General features: G+C 37.5%; 1 protein-coding gene and 1 long non-coding RNA gene across 3 annotated transcripts in view; one reads left to right on the top strand and one right to left on the bottom strand.

Annotated features, from left to right (window-relative positions):
• The first annotated feature begins 5,855 nt into the window (after positions 1 to 5,855).
• On the top strand, positions 5,856 to 6,565 carry LOC140949235 (uncharacterized). The gene is made up of 3 exons (XR_012167098.1): positions 5,856 to 6,007; positions 6,148 to 6,295; positions 6,394 to 6,565. It is a non-coding gene; the product is annotated as an uncharacterized lncRNA (long non-coding RNA).
• A 4,977-nt stretch (positions 6,566 to 11,542) lies between these two features.
• Positions 11,543 to 19,494, bottom strand: part of LOC140948219 (diencephalon/mesencephalon homeobox protein 1-A-like) — a 16,882-nt gene continuing 8,930 nt past the window's right edge. Inside the window, exons 1-3 of one of the 2 annotated variants that reach the window (XM_073397439.1) lie at positions 16,528 to 17,016; positions 13,050 to 13,228; positions 11,551 to 12,310 (exon numbers count right to left, since the gene is read on the bottom strand). In XM_073397439.1, the coding sequence (XP_073253540.1) occupies positions 11,960 to 12,310; positions 13,050 to 13,228; positions 16,528 to 16,729 (732 nt within the window). In that variant the 5' untranslated portion in view covers positions 16,730 to 17,016 and the 3' untranslated portion in view covers positions 11,551 to 11,959. Of the gene's footprint in view, positions 12,311 to 13,049; positions 13,229 to 16,527; positions 17,017 to 19,494 lie in introns of those variants that run through there. The other variant, XM_073397440.1, reaches the window with a different exon arrangement.

Below are 19,494 nucleotides of genomic sequence, written 5' to 3'. Positions count from 1 at the left end.
CCTCTCTTTTGGCATCGCAACAGTATTACCTAATAGTAGTTTACACAAGGATTTAAAAAGATTATTTACTAATGAGCCTACTTAACCGTTTGATTATTACGGGCTGGTCATCGAACGAGGAGAGCTTACGACGGGCTACTAAACACGCGATGAAGGCCTGTTGCGTGCTACGTCCACATAGCCAAGCTTTGTCAAATCCACCTCGAGTAATCGTATATGAATTAAGTACTACGCCTAGTAGAGCACGACATAGAGGGTACTTTGTTTTGCACAAAGAAAGTAAATTCAAACAAGCACGGAGGTCTACTTTCACATAATATGTTAAATGAAACCTATTTTTTAGCGTGGGCGACAATAACAAGAAAGTCACTTTATCGTGACCTGACAAATCAGAATAATAAGATCAACATATATATGCGGTGTGCTGAATGCGAAGTGATGCCTGCCCACACACGACCTTGTTATGCACTTTAATTCGAGACTTGGCTTGCCTTATTACGTGATAAAATTTTAAGCTGAAGGCATGTAACAAATGTTTAGTATCTGAAGAATCATATTCGCCGGAAAGTCTTGCTATATGCTGGTAAAATTCCAAGAAGGTTAAAAAGTTGTTCTCTGCTGTAAAAAACTTTCTAATAGGCTCGTCTTTTGGTAGAATTTTCATGTTTCTTTCTCTTTTACTTTTATCGGCTTTTCCTGATTTGCCTAAGCCTTTGGAGTTTATTTCTTATTAAAAGGTCAAAGTGTTACTCTGAGTTAAACTTTTACTGTGTGCTTTATCCCTTCTTCCTTCTTCTTTGTCTCGATTCTCAGGAAAGTTTCTAAAGACAACTCAAACAAAACCATAAAACAAAAGATACAAAAAGCATGTTGCAGAATGTACGATTTTTCATTCGTAAATAATAATAATGATAATTAATATTATTATTATTTTGTTAGCATTAATATTTTTCCGTTTACCTTTAGGGATAAATACATGTTTTTCTTTCCTGATCATACCTTTGTCTAGTTTTACTTCGTTTTGAGAATAATTTAACCAGATTTTATTGGAAAAACTACAATTGGCCAAGTAAGCTGATTACTAAAACAATCATTCAGTCACGGCATCACGCTTACCTAGCAAACCACACAATGACCACTTTGTGAGCATTTGATTCTTATTCATAGTTATTTCACATCAATGCAGCTAGTCCCTTTGGGTATCCTTTTGTGCGAGGCTTTCGTATATGACGGAGTGATCTTTATCTCGCCTTCGATGCAACTTATAGACAAGTTTGTTTAACGAATTACAAGAAGTGTTTGTAGAGTGCAGCACTTTAATACCAAATTATGACACTTTATGAAGTTAAAGTCACAAGGGTTAATTCTTAGAACGTTACATCATTAGCCCTTGAAGTGGCAAGAGTGAGCAACATCAAGTTTCTTGTAGCAATTTTAAGAGATAATCAACAGAAAAGATTGTGAGAATTAAGAAAGTTATCCTAAAAGGAAAATTCTTTGATCTCAGTTTTGTCAAATTCTTCAATGAGATTCTTTAAGAAAATGTATGGAGCTCAGTCTGGAGAATTTGTATGTGGATATTGGGGCTAAAACGCCTTATTACAGCAGGAGCCTCTCATGCAAAACAAATTACCATCCAAAGTGGGTAAATATCCCATTGTTGGATTAGAGTTTCGCATTGTTCTTTGCTTGTTATTGAAAGCGGAGAGTGGCGTTGTGTTTAACTGAATGTAAAAACGGCAAAATGGTATTTTTAAAATACATGATACCCATAGATGCAGAAATTTAACGTAAAGATGTAAAATTTATAACCACGAAAACCGTTTGGGGAAAGACGGAAGGCGTTTCAAAACCTTAGGAAGGTAAGGAAAACCTTACCGCTCAATCTTTTTATCTTGGTGTTTAAGCGATCTGATTGGTTCGCTGTCTCGGACTATGGCGTTGTATTCACCGCAGTAATAAAGTTCTAAATTTTGAACAATCGAATGTTCCTTTAAAGAAGTCTTTCTGCTCTTTACTAAGAAAGAGAGTGAGTTACTTTCTGTTATTCATATTTTTAATGAGTAGCCCGTTAAGCTTCGCGGCTGGTAGCAATAGAGGTATTGGGATATAAACAAACGTGCAATTTGAAAAGTAAGTCAAAGAAGAAATGATAGAGCCTGGATAAGCATATACAAGATTAAGACAAATGAATTACCATGTAAAACAAGGATCAAATTGTGTCAAGACAAAGAAACATATTGGACGCTACATCAAGTAACCGGTGGAACTTTTTGAGGACATCTGCTCGGTAGTTAGAATGAAATGTTCAAACTTTGTACGAACACCTTTCCGGGAAATTACTATCATTCAAGTGACCTGGTCACTGAGCTCTAACCTTGAAAGAAGCCTAAGTTATTGTTTTGATAAAATAGACAAATATATGTTATATCTGGCACTTAGTTTTTAGTAACTCTAAACTATGATCCGATCCGACTTATTTTCAAGAATCGGCTCTTCGGTTGGAAAAACAAAGCAAAGTAGTTGAGTTGTACAATAGCTATTGCCATGGCCCATTTGTACTGTTTAATTGTGTTCCAAAAAATGAAAGTGCATAGAAGAAAGGCCATACTAGTCTTACGAGACAAGAAATAAAAACGAATTCAATGACATGACTTTCATTTGCAAACCGAACTGACAATAAAGATAATTTGGCTTACCGAGTCTTATTGTATTAGGTCAAGGAATAAACACGAGCCATCACGAAACACAAGCAGAAGCTGTACGAGAGAAATTTTTCTCACAGCTTAGACAGAGCTTGAATATTTTCATAGATGGCCCCTGATTATTAATGTTCATTATTGTTGCTTTATGTAAGGATGTTCTCACTTTGTTTGAAAGTTGTTTGGGCGTCCTCCTTCCTTGCGGAAGATAGAGCTGATCGCCGGTGAAATAGTTACGTTATTGGGGGGACTTAGCTCGCGCACAAATCCGATTGCAAAGATCTAACGAGTGGATTGTACACTCTATACAATTCCGACAGTTTGTGAGGAGCCTTACAAGATGTACACGTACCTCAAATGGGTCTGAACAAAATTAAAAAACGAAGACAAAATTAAAAACATCGAAAAGTTTCCATGTGGAAACAATTCTACTGTATGATGTAGGTTTTATACTTAGAGATGAACAGTATTGTCCAAATCAGCTTAATTTTTCCTCTTTTTGTATTCCGCTAGCAAAATCATTCACACTAAAAAACGCTACAAGCAGAGGATACAACTTCATTGTAACAATTTAGTGTCAATAGAATGGTAGAAACTTCAAGATTCATGTTCATGTGTCTGCGGCGCTATCAAAATATTAACGGACAATTACAGAACACGACTATCGAATTGCATCCTCAAACCTGCTAATCAAGGGCGTTAATCGGTCCCAAAGGCCTAGCGCCTACACATTATGTGGTCAAATTGTTATCAAATATCAGAAAGGAAAATATATTTAACCCTATATAGATTAGAAATAACAAAGAAAAATCCCTGAGACTAATGACTTTAACGCCTTTTGCTTTAAAGATCATTAACGCCTAGTTTTCCCCGAAAACATAAAGTTGATAAATTACAAATTAATCATGAAGATTATAATAAGGGACCAGACTGACATCAGATTCTGTGAGCCACACAAGTGTAGGGATCTATTTTTAATCTCCCAACTTGTATGCCCTCGAATAGAGTAGGCTTAGGCTTATAGTACATAGGGGCAGTTAAATACGGAAAATATGCACCCGCGAACACAGCGGAATGCATTGGCACACTTAGAGGATCTTTTTGGGAACATCAGTGAAGCCGTTGGATTGATGGCGAAAAGTATAAGAATGCGGTTACAGCAACATGAAAGTTGTCCACGTCTGTGCCTGTATGGCCTGGTGATAAGCTTCTACGCATGCGTTAAGAGCAGACCATATCACGATCACGGAAGGTGTAACCATTGTTCCCTCACAGTGTATTTTAATTGTCTTGAGAGCCTATTAAAGATACAGTTTCTAGTTTTGGAGAGCGTCTTAATTACCTCTTTTTTTAACAATGAAATTACGTTAAGATGAAGTACAAGGTACATTTAGTCATAAGGTCAAAATGCGCCAAGATTCCCACATCGAAACTTCCTATGTTAGGCACGGCGTTTGTTTGAATCTGCAATTTGTCGGGCTCGCTATTCTCAAAAAAGAGTTCTCAGTCCTTTTTCCTTAACAGCCGTGTATCTTTCTCTTAACCTTGAACCTTAACCTTATCAAAATTCAAATATTAGCAGCTGTCACAGAATAGACTGAAACATTAAAATATAGGTAGTATTTTGTTCAAATGAAAGGTGTACTTTTGACTTAGATAATTTGACTCGCTTATTGGACACCCTGTTAATACGGACATGCACCTTCTGTGGCCCCCTGAGTGTCGGTAATAACGGGGTTTGACTGTACAAAAGAAGGCACGGGTGGAAAAAAGTTGAAGGAGATTAAAACGATTACAATTGTGGATTTTAAAAACTTGTAGTCTAACAGTTTTCAATACTTTCGTGTTACTTAACGTTTGATATAACACTTAGAAGGCATATTTGTTGGAGAAGAAGCTGTAATTTTGTCATTTACAATTAATTTTTCTTGCTAGCGTTAAGTTCCATAGCGCATCAGGACAGGTGAACTACTAGGCATCCGTGACACAGTCCCTTCAAGTGTATTATACCACAAATAAATGACTGAAGTCTCTTATTTACAACTTCCTTTTTTTCCACCTGGTGTTAATCAAGGAAATAAGGTCATACAACAAGGACCTCCAATTTGCAATTTTATGTTAAGAATATATTATTATCGGCGTAAACGCGGGAAAGCTCATTCCAGAAGCATCTGACACAAGAGACAATATGCACTTGAATTTAAAAGGGGCGATTTCGCCCAAAAAAAACACTAAATGATATCCTTTATTTGTCGCTCCATTAGGAGATATAGGAAAAAGTTAATTTCTATAAATCAGCTCAAGGGTGGTGGTCTACTTTAGTTGTAGATCTTGTCCCTTTGGGGTGGTGGGGTGGTCTACTTTAGCTGTAGATCTTGTCCCCTTGGGTGGGTGGTGGGGTGGTCTACTTTAGCTGTAGACCTTGTCCCCTTGGGTGGGTGGTGGGGTGGTCTACTTTGGTTGTAGATTTTGTCCCCTTAAATCCTTTGGTTGTTAGCTGATACTTATGCTTTACCCAGAAATCTTTGCCATCTCAGCGATTGATTGACCCGTTTCGCACATTTTGTTTAACTGTTGTTTAATGTTATTTAATTTCAACACATGGTCTCGTGTGTACTGTCTTGGTCATTTTGCTGCTTTAGTCCTCAGAGACATAAGAAGAAAACTTCTTTCCGGGTTTTAAGACAAAATTAGATTGTAAGCGCCGAAAGGGTTACCACCCAAAAATGTTTGACATTCTGGACGGGCTTAAAATAATTGCATTGAAAGGATATATCAAGGATTGTTAACGAAAAGCGTAAAAAACTATAAACTTTGCGAAATATAAATGAAAGGGTGAAAACTTTGTTATGATCAGTTGGACAGCAATGAAGTAAGAGTGGCCGGGTTGTTCAATTTGTTGTTTAATTAGTGAGAAAACTTGAGCATACTGAATTTAGGCAGTGAACTTCTGCGTGCAAGAAAGGGCGTTTTAGAACTCTAATCCATTAAACAATGTTAATGTTTACTTATATAACCACTAGTTGTTTTTAAGACCAATACAGAGTTTGAAACCTTAAAGATTATAGAAGATTTGTGAGGATTTAAGTGTGGAAAAGGAAAGCAAACCAGACAGTTAGAAGATAAATGAAGAATATTAGAGCGGTTATTTTAGTCTCCAGAGTTGGTTTGAGCACGCTGTGAAATATTTTTAGTGTCGTTATCGATTTCCACATTGCGTTCAAAGTATTTTTTTTTCTACTAACGTATCTTAACTTCGAAGAATAGTGACGACAATGACGTGAACAGATGGCTGACATTAGACGGTAATTTAATAATACTCTTTTGCAAACATGACGTCCCCAATACAACTTTTTGTTATAACGGCTTCGAGATATTTTCCGTTTATATCCTTAAAGAGCTTTACTGCCTTGTAACCTACAATTCACCATTTTAATCTACTCAGTCACAAATACCATATCGACGACTTACATCACGCAACCAAAAAGGAGCACGTACGATATGGCTCAGTCGAAACAAATTGACTAAAGTGGTATCAATATATGGTAACACCTACTGTGTGACAAATGGGAGTTCTTCAAAAGTACTTTCGCGTAAGAAGTAACTTATGTTTTCGTATTATTTTTTTCAAATGTTTCTGCTTGGTTACTCTCAGTTGTGAGAGTGATAAATATTTGTTTTTTCTCAACAGTTTAAACTGAGGATGCAGTTAAAAGTCTGTAAGATACTACTCTTGTAAACGACCGTTTCCTCAGAGACTTCTATCTACATTGGTGCAGATCATATAGTGGTCTATAAATGTATTTTTCAGTAATTTATAGTGACCATAAGTGCACTTTTTAAAATAACTTAACAATAGAAAGCATCGCACTTCTCACATTAAAAGGTAAATTTCATATTCTTTTACCCCCTTTTGTTTAAACTCTTCTTGAAAGCTTCCCTGCGCAAGTTTAGCCCCCAACCATGGAACAAAAGATGTTGTGCAGTAACAACGCTCCCCTGGCTTTCTCGTCCGGTCTTCTTGTCAAATATTTTTTCCCTTTAATTTTGCCATACGCGCTTAAAATCACGGTATTTTTTAATTTATTTTTAGTACGCCTTACTGTTAATGGAATTAAACCAATTCGTAATGTGTTTAATTTTGTGGCACCTTAGTGACAATGTTTCCTCTCGTATTCGGTAGGAAGTTCCTTTGCACCCCCTTCACTCCGAATCTTACTACCTCCATATCGTAATCTCTGCTTTTTTATAGAGAAAAAACCAAATAGTGAGATCGTGTAAAAAAGAGAGCTCTCAATAATTGCTCTGTTATTAAGGCTCATCTAACTCGAGTTTGTTTGGGATGAAATTGCGAAAGCATCGATCATAAGAAAAGCCACTTTTCTTGTGAATTATATTGTACAATTTAAATTTATGGTTGAAGTTGTCAAGTTTGACAATTGAAGTTATTTTAGAACGGTATTTTTCCTATTCATGTTTGACATGCCATTCAGGGTGTCCTAAGCATGAGTTTTTGGTAATTTGCACTTGAAACGTTAAAAAAAAACTCTAATCAGTGCTACTCTGCTACAAGGGCGGCTCTAATAGACTGTGTTCAAGGATGCTCACCGTTTATAAGAACGATTAAATTATACAGTGTATACCGCCGAAGTAAATGCTACCGAATCAATGCCCTTTTTCCTGTACTGTTTGTTATGCTGTGCGTGTGTTTCTAGCAATATATGACTTTATACTGGATGAAATATACAATAAGTTCGTAAGACACAGGCTACTGAAAAAATAAAAGCTCTAAATCAGCTGTGAGTACACTTGATATTGTGTATTATGTTATCATTCAGTTGGCTCTAACTATTATCTAGGGTTGAATTTACCAAAGGGATGTTTCTTGTGCCTCAATCAGTAGTTAGGGTACGATGCGCTGAAATGAAGATTTTGAAAAGTGGCAGAGACATTGGTGCCTGTCTCACAGGTTTAGAGGGAGCACAGGCTCAGTCACCGCGAGGTTATACAAACAAGATGAAGCTCTCTGTATTGCAACTCATCGTTTTCACTATAAGACGAAATTATACGGGGCTATTTCATTTCTTTTCTGAAATTCAAGACAGTAAAAGGCGAGCTGTTTAGCCTTTTAAGGGAAAACTTTTAAACAGCGAAAAGCAAATCTTCGAGGCTATGTATGGGTAAGATAGGTTTTTTCCAGACGATGAAATTTAAGTGAAGCTAGCGTGTGTGTTCTCAACTTTGTTTTTTAGCTTTCCAGTATATGATAGGGTTCAGAATGTTTGAGTTCTCGTCTACGATTCACCGAACACTGAATGAATAATAGCCAGGGTTTTCCTGCAGTTTGTTTTTCGTTTAAGTCAAATTAAAGGAGTGCTGCAAAAGTTGGGAAACTTGAAACTTGGAGACTTGGTTTCATACCAAAAGGCTGCGTTAACCCGTGAAAGGTCCAATAACGAAATTGGTGTTTCGCAGTCATTTCTTGTTGGTTCTTGTTCGTGTGCTCAGTGATCTAGAGCCCGTGATTTTGTCCGTCGAATAGAAAAAAACACAAACAAACAACAAAATTATTAATAGTGTTCAATCCTATGTATCCTGGGCTGGTTTTAGTCGGTCCAATAAAACCAAACAAACCTAATTGGTCTTGAAAAATTTTGTCCAAATAATTTAAAATTGAGACTATTCAAACCTCTGATGCAAGTATCACTCTCAGAAAAACGTTTGCTGGCCCCGATAAGCCATCGCGAAAATTACGTGAAACGGACCTCAAGACCTTCATCCTGCAAGTTGCGAATGACCTTAGTTCAATTTGATTTAAGATGGCTTGACCTGGTTTTGCATGGTGACGATACCTTCCCAGTTGAAACGTGAAAAACAAGGAAGCATCACATAAGCCAGAAAATCGACTCATACCTTCTCATACTGTATGAAATGAAGTATTTTTGCAGATCAAAGTTTCCATAGCAACACGGTGTCGCCATTGCCATTTTGCAATTTCGTCAGTTTCGATTTAAATCTCCTTAGGTATATAGTACACATCATTGCCTTGAATTTTGTTTTCGTTTTCGTTGGCTGTTACAGTGAGAAAAATCATGATCCAAACAGTTGGTTTTTATAGTTTCTCAGTTAAACTTTCATTTTCTCTCCTTGTCCCATTGTCATTTCTTGATAAACTGTAGACTTAAACTGCAAGCCTACACAACATTCAATTTCATCGTTTTGTAAAACTGAATTAATTTTATAATTTCCAAAGCAATAGTAGGTGAATTAAAGAATCATTTAATTAAGTCATTAGGACTTCCGCAAAAACGGACCAAAAACGGTCAGGAAATAACCATATAAATCATAACACACAGTTAGGTTAACAGGTTTTTAGACTAGTTTCCCCAACTTAAGAAATGCATCTTTACACTTGGATTTTAGTTCCGATGCCTGTAAGAAGAATATCGATATTGCATGGGAAAACATTGGGGGTGTGATTCAACTCGCCTATTTAAAGGCCAATGATAATACAAAAACTCCACTCATGAAGAATGTTAATTGCATCATGTCTCACAGTCTGTTTCTTTAGGGGGTTTAGCTGAAATATATCCTGGGGATTTTGCTGTTATATGTCAAGTCTGTACTGCAGTCATTATTTAGCTACAGAAATGCTCTGGTAGAGTCACAAACTTGGTTTAAACAAATTTCATCAGGGAGCGCTAACCATAATAATTCTTCGTTGATTTTGCAAGCACAGCAATAAAACTTGGCCCAACGTTGGCACAACGTTGGTCCAATTTTTTTCAAGTTTCAATCATATCCATGTCCATCTCCGCCATCCAGACGACAAAAAATAGTTTCAGTTGCTAAACATATACTCTTCAATAGCAAACTGGGCCATAATTTTAGAGTTCAATTGATGCTAAGAAAAGTTTTAGCTTTATAAATGGATAACAAAGTTAAATTCGTCATAACTTAAGAAACAATAACGCAGCCCATAGTTAATAGAGGGAATGGTTATGAAACCCGACAAAGTTCTTTGTTGTATGTTTTTGTTCTCTTTTTTGGCCTTGACCCTGCACAAAACACAATAGTTGTTTACTCCGTACTGAGGAACTAACCAATAGAAACGTGCTGGTTACGTAATTCATGCATAACGTATGAACGCAAAACAAAAGATTGTGGAGGGTCGTGGACCTTCTAACATAAATCTTGGCATCTTTGTTTGCTCCTTTGATGTTTGCCGGGCTTCATAACCAGTCACCTCCATTAACTATGCGCAGCCAGAAGTACCAGTCACTGGTTAAACATAAAAAGAGACACCCACGAACATACCCGAGACAGCGTAATCATTCTCCTGTTATCCACACTCAATAGCAGATGCGTTTAAGGTCGGCTTTGACTTATTCGAGTAAATATATATTTTTTGAATGTCCAGCAATGCGGCTGAATTAACACAGGCCTTTTGAATGCAACCTCTATCCGAAACTGAACCTTTACTATGCTATTTACAGTACAAATCGATTTATTTATTGATTTTTCTAATCATTTTTGGCAGAAAAAGAATACCTATTGGCAATGACTTTACTCGTCTTACCTTTATACTTCGACCATTTATCCTTAAAAAAGCTATCATGACCTACTGTATTTTTAGTGAGAGCTTTGTTAACCGACTTAGTTGAACGAAGGCTTTGCTTTTGTTAACAATGCATTTCCGGAATAGACATTTTCATAGCTGACTTTATAGATTACAAACATCCTAAAACAAATAATCCTTCTGTTAGTTTATAGTAAAGGTTATGACTTTTGAAACACAGGGCTCATAAAGTGCATAATGTTGCAGATGTTTAGTTTATAACACTTTGAAATCTCATTTATGTATATTTGTCAAACGAATCTAAAATAGACCAATTTAGATTACTAAATGGCACTTATTGCGCACCATATCCAAAAATCGAATTAAATGTCTCTGACTTTTTTCCCGTTTTAGAATTCATTTTACTCGATATATATAGTGAAAGAAAATCCGAGCGGCATAGCTACACTTGTCAAGTCTGATTTGCAGATTGGATCGAGTCGTCGTTAATGCTCTTATGACTGGCTGTAGTATGTAAACGTAAGTGTACTACAGCTATCCAAGGTGAACATCGATTCGGATATGAATAAATCTATGTTCACCTTAAGTTATAGCTGGCTTAAAACGCAGTGCGGTGTGTGCTCTTGATGCCTTCTTTGATGAGTAAGTCGCGTGTCTGTCTATAGCTTTCATCCCTAGCGGGGAGTCAACGACGTTTCATACGGGAAGGCTCCGCCTCGAGATCCAACCCCTTATCCTTTTATGACAGAAAAGATACCCATTTCGTATACCTTCTATTGACAAATGGTACCCCTTTCACATACCTTGTTACAGTAACTTTGCGCCCCCTTCAACTGCTATAAATGCATTGTCTTTAAAATATGAATAAATTACAAACCCAGATTGTTTTCTCGACTTTTTCGCAGCCATAAGATTCATCTGTTAGCCCTTTTCGGCCTTTATACCTACCGAAATAACAGATTTCTCTACCCTTTCATACCTTCAACGAGCCTGAAAAAGGTACCCCTTTTGGGCCGAGCCTCCCCGTATAGGCCATTATAGGGAGTACCCCTCCGGGATTGTATTACAGGAAGTTATCATGATTGACGCCGCTGTTGCAGTTTGTGTCGTTCCTAAAGATATGTGATTATATCACCCTTCTTCTACGAGAGTTTCAGTTCTTGCCTGTCGAGTTTCGTGCGTAATATAGGATCCTTTTCGCCGGACTTTATCTCCAACCCCTACAGTAACACCTTCAAAAGCAATCTTGCTTCAGCTCGAACATTCATCTATTTTTCGGAAATTTAAAACTTTGTGGAAAGGTAAGATTTGACTGACGTGTAAATCACCAATACGTCAAATAATAATAAAGTAGGTAATGCCTGGTTTTTTAGTTGAATGTGCTGTTACTTTCCAATTGGTCTTGGTAATGACCTATATACATAGGCAGATAAAGTACACTGTCACAAAACAACGGAAACTGAAAAATCGACAGGTTTAAAACTTGTCCCCTTGCTTGTGTGTCAATGATGCTTTTGATGCTTTGCTGGTCAATTTATTTTTTGGGCCAATCAATTTATTACGTTAGATATCATTTAAGCAGAAAGTTCTGGTTCCTTTACCATTGTTTTTGCTTTTAGGAATTAGAAACGTGAGTTTGTGGCCGTGTAGTTCAATTTGATTCCTTTAAAAGTAGTATTCATGGAAGCCACATTTCTCCCAAACGTACGTGATCAATTGCCATATTACTGATTGGCTTCCAGCCATGAGGTCCATGGGCATGCGCCAACTGGCTTTGTGCGGACAACTGCGCATGCGTGTACATGGGCGTAGTACATCCAAAAGAAGTCAATGGTTCCATAGAATCGCTCAAATTATAATAACAGGGAACTGTGTTGTACTGAAAACATGATGAAGGTCCTTGGGTGGCATGTACCGTTGTCATTGGGCAGAAGTTAGTCATGTGCTCCTCATCACTTTCGTAGCTTTCGGGAAGAAAATACGTCCTTATCTCTTTACGATACTTGGCACGTCGATTTTTAAACCACACCTAAAACGCAAGGGCAAAGAATAAATTTCCAATAAACATAAATTCCTGATCTGACTTTGATGACGAACCTCTTCCAATATAGAGAGTCTCAAAGGGCCAGACCTGTCAGCTTTTACGGTCAACGGTCAATACTTAAGCTTTTTATAAGACTAGCAAATGTTTTTGTCTTTCGTTAATTATATTGGATCTTTTGTGAAGTTGGAAATTGATAAAAATTGCTGTGTAAACAAATAATTCGTTTGATCTTCTACAACCATTCCGGGATGAAAAACGAATTCTAATAAGACCTAATGGCAATAAGACAGAACTCTAGGTGCCGGGTATTTTAAGGGAGTTAAGCCAGCGTTTAAAGAACCGCGTTCTAAGCAATTTTCAGTCGGCCCTACGCTTTAATTTAGCTCAACTCAGTTTATCGTGAACAGGTTTATGAAAGTATATATGGTAGACTAATCACAGAAACATTTATCTTCTTAAATTAACTTGACCCACTTAGGAAGATCTGGAAGTCCAATGATTTCTTAAGACGCGACCGACCCTAAAATTTCTAAAAGTCCTTGATAAGTCCTTGACGTCTTGCTCCAATAAAAAGGGTACAAACCCAGCATCTTAATTATGGCTAAAAGCACGATTTAATAGCACTTTTTTGACAGTGCAAAAAAATCATTAATTTTTGTAACATGTTGTTTTCCTGTGTTTGTTTGTTTGTTGTTTTGTTGATTTAATATTCAGTCCATTATACCTGAATTCTCCCCTCCTGTAGGTTGGTCTTTTCAGCAAGTTGTTCTCTCATTTCTACATCTGGGTAATGCGTTTTACTGAAGGCTTTCTCGAGGATTCCCAACTGTTGATGCGTAAAAGCTGTACGCGTGCGTCTTGGGGCGCGACGAGTTTTTTCCTGCCGAGCTTCCAAAATCACATCTAAAATTTAGGTAATAAGATTAATAGTCAGTCATGTTTCCTTAAACAAATGAATGATGGTTGTTTATCACTTACAAAAAGGTTTCCGGGAAATCCGGTGGGAAAGTAACAGGAACATCGGTTTTTGGGTCGTCCTGGTGGAATATTTCCGGGAGCAACGGAATTTCTGAAAAGGTCACCCTGTTTTCCCGGTCGTGTTCCACTTGTTCAAACCCATCTTTGATATCAGTTTCAGGCTTTCGCGGCGGTTTATCAGTTAAAGGAATTGATTTGTGCAAATGGTAAACGCGATTACAGAATGAAAGTTACCAGTCCTGAATTTTGCTCACTCCGTGAACCGACCGGTTTGACCGTGTAAATGGTAAACAGCCAATATAACCCATCATTTCCTCCCCTATCCTTATCCTTAAGAATTGCTAGTATATTTTGCTTAGGGCGCAAATCGTTTGGTTGGGGCCGATTTCCATTTTTTGTTGTATTTAACGCTTTCTGATGGCACTAATATGCCATCATGGAGTCTGGGACACACTGTTTCACTGTCAGTCGCTTTCTTGATCTCTGATTTGTCCTACCCAGGCGCCTTATGGCCAGCACCCTTTTCGCGTCGTTAGGTGTGATGCAATGTGAAACCGTTCTTCGTTTTAAGCTTTTTTTAGAACAACTTTACTAAATGCTCAGCTTCTTCTACACCAAGAAGCTTGTATAGACTTGAATCAATCAAATTAATTTCTTTCTTTCCCTTTTTCTTTTCTTGTCTTTTTCTTTCCTTCCTTCCTTTCTTCTTTCCTTCACTCACTTTCGACTGGTGTGAATGGTAAAGTTTAACTACGACGGCCTTGGTCGTTTTGGTTCCATATGAAACGATCCATGTTTCCTTCGAAGACCCGTTTAGCGTTCCTTTTAAGCTAATACGTTGGTAAGCAACAATGTCAGTAAAGATACATCTTTCCACCGATACTTGGTTTTCGATATTTTGAGCAAACCTAAGAGAGTTACACTCACAAAAAAGTGACATTTTGGGGAAAAACTCATTGCCAATTTTGCTGTTTACCTATACTACTCATTGGAGATTAAATTTGTCCTTTTCCTAAAAAGTTAGCAAGCCACAATTCCAGGCAAAAGAAAGTTGATAAAGTTGGCTACAAATCTCCTTATAAAGAGAAAGGCAAAGGATGAGGGAGCGAGAGAGAAAGATCGAAATAGATTCTAACATACTGATCGAAAATCTACGACATAAAAGTGTGTTATCGAGCTTGTTTTTGAAGAAACACTATTTTTAAGGGCATTTTACAAAGTGCACTGTTGCTGCGGCAGCTCATCTCCTGGTAAATGACCATAACTTGTTCAGCAACACTGATTAATGCTTGGATAACAGCAACAGCGGTGTTGACATTATTGTTCGGTCAAAATCTACGCCCTGAAAAAATGCGGCAAACTGGGGCGAGCCACCTTAAAATCATTTTTGTTCCTTTACAGTCACTGAAAGAAATGCAAAGTGAAACAGATAGCATATCAGGTTGTAAGAAAAGAGGAGCATGTCCTTGCACTTATTAACAAGTATGAATAACAATACGTTCGTATTAACATCTTAGAAAAATTGCTGGATGTGACTCGATATTGGCACGGAAAATGAACACCGCCATCTTTTTCGTGTACGTAAAAAGGAGCAATAACGAAAAATAATATGTTGATCTTCCGTTAGGACGCTTCTCTCACCGGGTTGGTTTTCAGGGAGGTCCTGACGGCAAAATTGATTTGTTTTTCTAATCTCCTTGGGTGGAAAATTTACAGACTGGACGCTGTATTAATTTCTCCATGCAACGTCGTATCAGTATTCAAGGCTTGCGTTGACGTGAATGGCAGATTCTATGGTCCGAACCAAGTTCCTGGGTCACGAAAAACCTCAGATGTCAATAGTTATTTCCTTTGATCTGGCTTTTTTGCGTAAACTGACAAGAGTTTGGTGATCTTGAAGTCGTCTTCTTCTTTATCGCCATTTTCCAGACTTTGCTGGCGCCAGGTTGATCGGAGATGGCAATTTAGTTAAATAGATAAGCTCTCAGATAAATACTGAAAAGTTTGGCACACGTTATGAGTAAATCATATTTAGTTAAATTTGTTTTTTCATCCATTTTTAAAGCATTACACCGCGTTTCCCGTGTGTTCATATTTCGAAAGTCTTAAACGGCTTCGCTGGAATTTACCCCATTTTGTATTCAAATACCAGATGACAGATGTTTTAGCTTCAATTTCCCAAGAAATTCTTTTGTGAATTCTCCTATCTCACCTCGTGTTATGGAGATGTAATTTTATGCAGCTGACGAAGAGGTAAAATCGTCAAGCTCATTCAAAGAACAAGATGTCAGGATTGTACATTAAACTATCCGCTCCTTGTTAACTTGTTTAGTTTAACACTCGGCTTTCAATCTCACGTCGTTCGAGAGATGCCACTTAGGATGGATTGATTGATAAGGTTTCAATGTTTTTAATCCAGACTATAATTAACCACACCTTAAAGACGGTCACGGCTATTGCCATTTTGTTGATGCGACTTACTGTCTCTAGATACCTAAAAATCCTTTCAGAAACAGTAAAGGAAGTAAGCTTACAAAAAACGGAGTCCACGTTCTTTCAATTCCAGCACTACGAAAATAATCCTTTGAACTGAGAGGCACCTGTAGAGAAGCGTAACACTATTTGCGTCTGTTTTTCGGAGAGGGATCAAATATATACAAATATATACCGAATGAAAGTTTGGTACATGCAGTAAGGTAAGGTAACATTTTTATTTAAAAACTGATGAGCTAGTGGCCCTCAAAAAATGCAGTTGTATCTATTTTTTTTTTCAGCCTTTTCCTGCTGCATACCTTTAATCACGCCTGATTCAATTTTGCAAGTGTAAATTGTTTTTCACTGCGATGAAAGTATCGTATTAAAGCCTTTGCGCATCAACTTGTTTTATGGTACTGTATATGACGCAGACAACTTAAGTACAAATGAGGTACGTTGTTATACAAAAACAACATTTGTTTACTTTGCGATTGTCGATCTCGTTTGAAATTACAGATCCATACTGCTCTCTAGATTTATCTAATCGTTATTTTATAGCCATATAGGAGGTTTGAATGTATATTTGTTGGTTCTTCAATAAAAAAAAACAGCATGCCGGTGTCGTCAATTTCAGAGTGAGCCTAACGTATTTTTTAAATGGCTACAAGACCTCGTCCACAAAACTGTCTTCGAACGTGTACTCAATGCAAGGGTTGTTTATCGAAACATCCCAACTTATAACAACTTACCGGCTAGTTTTACCGCCAGGGATAGTGCTTCAGTTGATCTCGAAGATTCCGGCTTGGTTTCCGAGCTATGACAACCTTCGATTGAGGGCTGCGGTGTGTTCTTTTTTAATATTCTTTCAATTGAAAATGGATTGGTGTTCATTGGAAAACAAATGTCCTTTTTGCATCCACTGAGTCCTTCGTTTGTGTAAGCGACACTCATTTATATGACCAGCTACTGTAGGTAACTACGGTATGCACTTGAACAACTGCGGTGTCTATGTGTAAGGAGCCTACGTGTGTGCCTTCTCTTTATAATCGTGTCTGCTAACTAACTGGTGTAGCTGTAAAAGCAATTAGAACGCAGACCTGACATTGATAAATGCTTTAAGAACCTGTCAAATATGCCAACAGTTTGGCTCTCTTTACTTCTAAATCCTGCATGCACTGACCTTTTAAAGAAGACTCATTGTTGTTGAAGTGTGTATGGTCTATAGAAACGTACGAAGAATCGCGTCATTTCCGAGGCCTTTCATCTTTACTTATTTTAAGAATGATGTGCTAATACTATTAAATGAGCAATAAGATACCTCAACGTTTACAATATTTCAATTACCCGCTTATCTCAGGGTGGAGTTACCATGCGAGACCTTTTCCGCACTGTTATCGGAAAGTTTGATTGTTTAATTATGAAAAAAAGGAAAAGATTAGTCAATGATTTTCACGACACATATGCGAAGCCCGTAAATTTTGTTTCTGACACAGGATTAAGGTATCAACAATCAAAAATCCCCCAGTTGTGATATCCTGTGAAGTTATGATTTATGAGGTCCATCTCGTTTTTTTACCTACCGCTATCTATCAGCAGCCATTTAGTCAATTTTAGTCAGTTTTCGTCCTCCTGTTTGCCGGATTAAATTGTTTTCATTTTGAAATGAATACCAATAGAAGCGGTGTGTGTGAGAGATCAGTCTTGGAATTTTCCTCATTAGTACCCCCTGATTTTTATCGCGCATAAAATGATAAATGAACACATAATCCATGGCATGGCGCAACCTTATTGTCAGCTTCCATCGCAATATCGGAACTTTCGTTTACTCATTTTCGCTTATGGATACATACGAAAAAGACCATTTAATGTCTCAATAAAATGGCACAGCGGTTTTGCCTGTTGAGAGGTCATGTTTTGATAATATTCTTATCATGAGTATCCCTGGGACTTATTTTCTGTTGCGTAATCTTCAAAATCAAACTGTTCGAAACAAGAATTTCCATTGTCTTTTCTTGGACTTGAATTAATGAGAAAGGGTGAGGTTTCTTTAAAATGGTTACGCTTGGAACTCTATCGACCGTCTCGCAGTAACATGGAATTACCTGAAACCATAATTGCGTCGACGTTGTGCAAAACTGACTATAGGCAGGAACCCCTTGTAGAGGTTTTGATGTTATAGGAGCATGATGTTGAACTTTCGAGATGACACTTGTGTCGTTCCTCACTTACTTTTTATGATGCATGGGTTTATAATGGATATTACATTAACAAGCCGTTAAAAAGTGCCGAAAATGTATTCTAGCCCTGAAAATATGATCCACGAGCGTACTACCCAAATACCTGTATTATTCTGCATTCTTGGTATTGTAAGTGACTAACAGTAAGGACTGGGAAGGTCTATAAGGGCTGAAGTCCGTCTCTTTAGAGACACACTCAGGCAGTGTCTATATTCCCTACAGTAATATCAATAGACGCAAGATTTGTCTATGGACGAGGTGATTACGTTACTGGATCTTGAGCTATTTCTCCACAAATGTAACTGAGAATGCGACAAGCAAGACGAAATTTTGCATAAATATGTATCAGTTTTCAATTTATTCATTAAGGGTGATTAATGAGCTGAAGGTTAGGATATTACATGTCCGTTCATTAACTCCTACTGCAGGAAATTGATCATACATTCAGACTGACTGATGTTTTCACATATTACTTTCAAAACCTTTAGGTGAAATTAAGGGTGAAGGAGATTTCATCACAGCAGATGCATATTATATAACTGATGAACTATTGGTTACCTAAAGCACCTAGTCTGGGAAAGTAAGCGGAAGTTTCAGTTAGACCTTTGTTGACTAAAGGCACAATATGCTTGAGAAACTGACCTAGGTTTAAAGTAAACTGAGTAAAAATGTAGACCTGTTAATGTAAACTAAGTGCAATTGTAGGGAAATAGCCATGGCTCAGTTTTCGAGGCTGTAACTTTCATCTTTCATGGCTGAAACAGGTCGGAAAACAGGACCAATAATTGGTTGATTAATTATTGTTTGCATGGGCTTAAAATGCGTTTTTATCACAAAAATATTATACTTTTTACTAGACTGAGCAAATTCCACACATGTAAATAAACTAGTCGTTGGATTTTATCTCTCAGTTTTCAGATTTAATAGCTATATGGCGCCATGAAAAGTGTGCTTTTGTGATAAGTAATCCACTTACATAAAAAGTGAAGTGGAGTAGCCGAGCGCTGCGACGCTGTTGTGAAATGGTCGTAATTAATCCGATAACCTAAAAACGGAACAAACAAAGTGAAACTATTTCACTCTGCTACTTTTAATGCCTCCCTATTCTCATTGCTGACGAAAAAATCCCTTTTCAATCGCTGTTATGGACACTGAAGGTTTTACTATAGTCGACTCTCTCTTAACGGACACCTCTATAAGACGGACACCTCTGTAAAACGAACACTTAGAGTTGGTCCCTGCCTTTCTCTACTCCCTTTATTTGACTCTCTATAAGACGGACACCTTTCTAAGACGGACACTTAGTGCCGGTCCCGAAGGTGTCCGTCTTAGAGAGAGTGGACTGTACTATTAATCAACATGCCTGATCGGTCATTCCAGAAATATCAATTGCATAAGTTGAGCGGTTACATAAAAAGAAAACCTAACTACTATTCTTATTTTTTAACTTACAGCAAGGCTTAGAGCCTGCGCGGTGGG

This window comes from Porites lutea, chromosome 9, assembly GCF_958299795.1.
Source record: "Porites lutea chromosome 9, jaPorLute2.1, whole genome shotgun sequence".
Classification (NCBI taxonomy): domain Eukaryota; kingdom Metazoa; phylum Cnidaria; class Anthozoa; order Scleractinia; family Poritidae; genus Porites; species Porites lutea.
Note: the sequence above shows the minus strand (reverse complement) of the source record. Positions and strands in the feature narration are given on the sequence as shown.